Below are 5,936 nucleotides of genomic sequence, written 5' to 3'. Positions count from 1 at the left end.
GTCAGATTCGGGGGCACTGGGCTCCTCGCGCTCTTTAAGGTGGAGACGCACCTGCCGCTTTAACCCCGCCGCTTCAGTCAGCACAGCCGCGGCTCCCGCTGACGACTGGTAACGTGACCACTGAATGAGTATTGACCGTTAATGATAGCAGCTTCGCGGTCATAGTAGCTCAGTATTGAACAGCAGAAGCGAACGACAGGGATCATTAGGCACGGTTCAGTAATCGCAGGGATCAGTAGCGGCAGCGGTTCAGTAGTGACCAGTAACGGTCAGCAGAGAGAGGTTTTAGTGTTTCAGTAGTAATCAATAGCAGTAGCAGTTATTAATAAGGAGTAGTTTTACTTGTGATTGGCAATAATAGTGATAGTACTGATCAGTGTTGTTTACTAGTAACAGTAATGATCGATAATAGTACTCATCATACGTCCGGGAATAATGGTCAGTAGAGGTCAGCAAGCTGAGAATTAGTGGTGATGATTAACAGTGGTCAGTATTTACGTATAGATCAATAGGAGCGATCAGTGTCGATCAGGTCTCTGATCAGAAACTGCCCTTCGCTAATGTTGCCCTTTTCCTCCGGTCCACCTTAAACCCCGCCCCTCACTCGCCCCGCCCGTGCTCGCGGTCCAATCGGCGCAGAGCGGATGCGCCGTGTCCGGTTTCACAGCGCCGAGGCGGAGCTGCGCTCCCATTCATTAACGCCGAGCGGAGAGAGAGGTAGAGAGAGAGAGAGAGAGAGAGAGAAACGGAGAGAGAGAGAGAGCAGCTCTGCTTTAGCACAGCAGCAGCCTTTCACACGACGGAGAAAAGGGAAAACAACGAAAACGAAAACACAGAAACAAGAAGCAGAAACTTTTTGGGGTGGACAAAAAAATCCGAAATCGAAGCGGACTTATAAAATGATCAGTGTACCCGGATGTACGTGTGATGTTCAGACCAGACCGTGAGCGAGACTGAAGACGGACGGACAGGATTTTTGTTTATTTTTTTTTTATTTGATTTTTTTGTTTGTTTCTTTCTTTCTTTGTTTATTTGGCCATTTTATTGAAACCTGAATGCTTCATCGTTCACGGACTAAATCGGAATCTCTTTCCAGCTCTACAGTCCGCACTAAAGGGCTTTATTATTGTCATTATCATTAAACCTATTTTTCGTGCTATCATTTTCACCTCCAACGTGGAATTAACGTATTTTTCCTGGGATCAGATCAACGGCTTGGAGTATCCCGTTTTATATGGATGTACAGCGAGGATCGTGAGACTTTTTGAAGCGTTTTGGATGGACGAGAGCAGCACTGGCTGATGGAGTCAGAGCTGTGGATGAGCGCATATAGGTGCGTAGTGACCAGAAAACACCCTTCAGTTCCGAACTTCTTTTACAATTCGCGTGCACGCGCGTGCCGTTGCATGTACGTTTGGGGCTGTTGCGTTAGGTGCAGCGCGAGCAGCGTAGCTATGCGCGCGGAATTTCGGAAACTCGCGCGTGCAAAAAAAAACCCGTAAAAGTTCTTTAAACGACGAAGCCGAAGTCACATTCTTATTCGCCAGCTTCTTGTTCGAATTATACTCGTTCCACCTTAAACGGTGCAGCAGTTACATTCTGGCGCCTCAACTGCTGGTGTGACTGCTGCACCATTTAAGGTGGAACGGGACAATTCGAATAAGAAGCCAACTTCAGTCTCGTCTCTAAGCGCTAGATTTTCAATGCGTTTAATTTTGTAGTGCTTGGCCCCAAAGTAGAGGGGAGAATGTGTGTGTGTGTTTGCGCTCGAGTGCATGCAGGCTCGGGGGTAGGTTGACTGCCAGAGTTCTGTTACCCCCCCCTTTCCTCCTCCCTCTCTCTCCTACCCCTCTCTCCTACCCATCCTCGCGCGGTAATTACCAAATACCCCTCCCCCCACAAGGCTTGTTTTCATTCATAAGTTGCTCCCCCTTCTTTTCTTCCTCTTGGGCTCGTCCTCGGCCTGCAGTGACTTAGGGGCTCCAGTAGGGGGAGCTTTAAGTGATGTCAATGGATGTGAATGGGAAGTTTGCAAAAACATGGTTTTTAAGGGAGAAAAATGGATGACATTAAATCATGTTTTATTTCGAGGACAGTTTTGCGCCGTGTTTTGCTTTGTTTGCTCAAAGTTACAGTCAATTATTCTTTCTTAATTTGGCATAAACTGCACTAATGTTCCAGACAAAATCTTTTCCATTATTTAGCCACTTGTTTATGTGCTGTTGCCTGCAGATAAGATGAATTATGTGCACGGATTAGGAATTCAGTTCAGTATAGTTAGTTTGAAAGCATTACTAAGCAAGTTAATCATTTGCAAGCGTGTTCTGCTAGTTATTGTATTTTGGAATGGTGCAATTGTTCTGTTCATCCTGGTTGATTTAGTCCGGTTTCTTTGGCAGCAAGATACTCAGATTGAGAGGGGGAAAAACAGAATTTACGTACTGCGCTGTGACCGTTGCCTTTGCTCATGCCATGCAATTGAAACTTTAATAAAGCAGATAGACTTTAGTGGTGATGCACGTAGGCGTTCGGAAGTGGCTGTGCTGGTGAATGGGCACGAGGAAACATTGTGAATGACTGTAGGAAGTCATCCATTTGAGTCATAGACTAGGTCTTTAGTGGGCCAACTATGTCTGAGACTTTGATCTGTGTAAGATTTTTGTGTGAAATTACAGTCTAGTCTAGGCTTATTATTCAGACGTTTATATTTTTTATCATTCAGTGATTACTGTGAATTACTCAGTAACTACTGTGATACCGAACTGTAATGTATGTTGTAAGCATTTGCCTACGTAAGCTTTGGCTTTTCACTAAATCCCACCTCCAACTCTCTCTCCCTTCGTCTATCAGGTTGTCAGATGAGACTAGAGTCCGTGCCTGCGCAGGGAGTCGCTGATCGGGTCAGATGGATCGTCGCGGTCACCGCGGAGCCACCGGGTCAGTGGCGGTGATCCGGGAGCCAGGCGGAGAGCGGCTGGACCCGGACCTGCCGGCCGGAGCCATCCTGTCCTTGGAGCAGATCCGAGCCATCCGCTCATCCAACGAGTACACGGAAGGTCCCGCCGTGGCAGCGCGTCGGCCTCCTGCCCCGGCACCTCGCCTCAATGACAAGCATGAGAGGACTCACGAGGTCATCCTCGTCAATGTGAACAACAACTACGAGGCGCGGCCTACGGCCACCAGGCCGCCCGCCCTCAGCCGCTCAACCAGCATGGGCAGTGCTGGGAGTTCTGGCAGCAGTGGAAGTGCTTCTTCAGAGCAGGGCTTGCTGGCCCAGTCGCCACCGTCGCGCCACCAACACCACCGTCATCACCACCACCATCATAATAACAGGCTGGAGCAGGCCATTCGGACTCAGCCCAAATCCCTGAGCTCGCCCATGCAGCCACTTCTACCAGTGGATGCCCTGTTGAAGCAGCCTGTGGGCTTTGGGCCACCTCTGGCCGGGAAGGGTGACCTTTCACCCTCGTCTCCGCACCAGTTCATATGTGAACGCTGTGGGAAGTGCAAATGCAGTGAATGCACGGCGCCCCGCATGCTGCCCTCGTGCCTAGCCTGCAATGGTCAGTGCCTTTGCTCAGCTGAGAGCCTCGTAGAACATGGCACGTGCATGTGCCTGGTCAAGGGCCTCTTCTACCACTGCTCCAATGATGATGATGATGGTGATTCATGTGCCGACCGGCCGTGCTCGCTGTCCCGCCCCCGCTGCCTGCCCCGCTTCCTCTGCATGGGCCTCATGGCGCCCCTCTTCCCCTGCCTGCTCTGCTACCCGCCAGCCAAGGCTTGTGTGAAGGCTTGCCAGCACCTCCATGACCGCATTAACAGGCCAGGGTGCCGCTGCAAAAACTCCAACACCGTCTACTGCAAGCTGCAGGGCTGGGGTCAAGGACAAGGTCACGGACTGGGACAGGGTAAGCCCTCCTGAGGCCCAGCTCTGTGTCCAGATCCACAGGAAAACATGCAGAGGAACTGATTAAGGGCTGATTTTTTGGTTAGTCCGGTGCAGGTGCCCACTGTAGCCCCGCCCACCCTGATCTGGGAGGAAGAGGATGGACCATGATGATGATGATGGTGACTTCACCATCAAAACTCTATAAAACAATCCCCTCTTCCTTGCTTGGTCTGCTGCTAGGAGAACGGAACATGGAAATCAAAACCACTTTGTTGTCACTTCTGACGCTGAGCAGAATTTGTTTTGTTTTATTTAGTTTTTCTTTATTTAACAAACCAGTGATTGCCTTAACTGAGGACTATGGGACTGTTCAGCTACTCGCTAATGTTAAAAAGTGGGGGGGGGTGGGTGGGGGGGCAAGAAAGCTGACTGGTGCTGCAGGTTTGCCGAGAGAACGAGCAATGGCCTCCTACCGAATCTGTGAAGGACTGTCTAGCCAGACCATAATATGTAGCTGTTACCAGATCTCCATAGCAACCTGGTATTGTTTGACGAGGGTTGCGGTAAATGGGTCCCTGTGGCCGCGCACGTTTCCAGGGAAACGACCCTCCCTCTCATAGTATTCCCGACGCTATTCCTGAACAGAAACGGACATTCCGGACACAATTCCGGACAGATGTCGTTCCTTCGCTACCCAAACACTTACTCAAACACTCCGTGGCATTCTGACTTGTTTTGTTTTGTTTGTTTTTTTTCATTTCCTCCCTCATATTTTTGTAAATTGTATGTTCAAATTCATAAGAGAAAATTCCGGCTATTTTTTAAGAAAAAAAAACAAAAGAAAGAAAATGTCTGTTAAAACTTTTTTTTGTCATTGTAAAAAAATATTTATTAAGTGAAGCTCTATTATTTTATGATATTTATTGCAAAAAAGACAGTCTTAGATTTACTCATGTCTGAATATAACAAAATATCAATACTGAAAAAATGAAAGGGTGACACGAAAGAAAATGCTATGTTAACTTTACTGCAGAAATATATTAATTAACGAAAAATACATACCGGCTTGTGTCTTTCTTTACATATGTATATATATATATATATATATATATATATATATATATGTGTGTGTCTATATGTGTCTCGGAAAAGAGCGGTGCATGTGTTTGTGTGTTGGCGGGTAGGAAAATGTGGCTTTAGTGAGTTTGTGGTGAAGCTGTGGTGAATGTAGGGAGAAGACTCAACAAGTGAACCGTCCTCAGTGTATCTCTCTCCCTGTCTATCTCGATCTCTCGCTTCCTTAGTCATGGCTGTTTGCGCTTTCCTCTCTCTATCTCTTTCTTTCTGTACTGAGAGGTGTGCGTGAGGGAGATTGGGGCCCATCTCTTCTCGGCCACCTGTGTAATGATCATAAAGTGTTATCACTTCAGGCTTTTTATTTCTTAGTTCCTGCTGCTACGGGCTTTGACCCGGAGTCTCTCTCTCTCCTTCTCCCTCGCTCCCTCTCCCTCCTTCTGATCTCTCTGGAAAAGGCAGCTGTAGGAAGCCATGGTTGTTTTTGGCACAGCTATTTCTTAACTGAGCATGAATCAAAGTAGAAAAAAAAACAACTAAAACTACAGTCTTAGCGTGTGTGGAGCTGAAGTGTTCAGAGGTTGTTTTTCTGTTTTTCTTCTTAAGCTCATTCACTCTCGTGTTGCCACACCACTGCTGTTGTGGGATTCAGGCCATAGCAGTACATTAGCTTGTAGCTGGGGTGGAGAATGTGTGTATTTCTTTTGGGGCTGTAGCATTTAAACATATCTTGAAATCTGTTTTCTAATGTTTATAAGGTTACACATGTAGCTATAAAGCTAGCAAGGAATAGTACATTCACAACTTCTGGCCAAACCTTAGTGATCAGCCAAGTATCTAAAGTTTATGTCTTTAGTTGTGCTCTGTCAGGCTAATGTGGCTAATGTAATGGAAGTTTAGCAAACCTAAAGCAGGCCTAAAAAACACAGAACTACAGACTAAATAGTACCATTTTCTGTCCACTGTGTTA

The 5,936-nt window shown here is 47.1% G+C and overlaps 1 protein-coding gene across 1 annotated transcript; it reads left to right on the top strand.

Annotated features, from left to right (window-relative positions):
- spry1 (sprouty homolog 1, antagonist of FGF signaling (Drosophila)) lies at positions 1–4,949 on the top strand. The gene is made up of 2 exons (XM_017709726.2): positions 1–1,333; positions 2,851–4,949. The coding sequence occupies exon 2, from the start codon at positions 2,906–2,908 to the stop codon at positions 3,923–3,925; it is 1,020 nt and encodes a 339-aa protein (XP_017565215.1). The 5' UTR covers positions 1–1,333; positions 2,851–2,905; the 3' UTR covers positions 3,926–4,949.
- The last annotated feature ends 987 nt before the right edge of the window (positions 4,950–5,936 follow it).

The sequence above is a fragment of the Pygocentrus nattereri genome, chromosome 14 (genome assembly GCF_015220715.1).
Source record: "Pygocentrus nattereri isolate fPygNat1 chromosome 14, fPygNat1.pri, whole genome shotgun sequence".
NCBI lineage: Eukaryota > Metazoa > Chordata > Actinopteri > Characiformes > Serrasalmidae > Pygocentrus > Pygocentrus nattereri.
This window is presented reverse-complemented; position numbering and strand designations above follow the sequence as displayed.

Excerpts from the sequence above, each read along its gene's own strand:
- spry1 (XM_017709726.2), top strand. The coding sequence starts at position 2,906 with ATGGATCGTCGCGGTCACCGCGGAGCCACCGGGTCAGTGGCGGTGATC.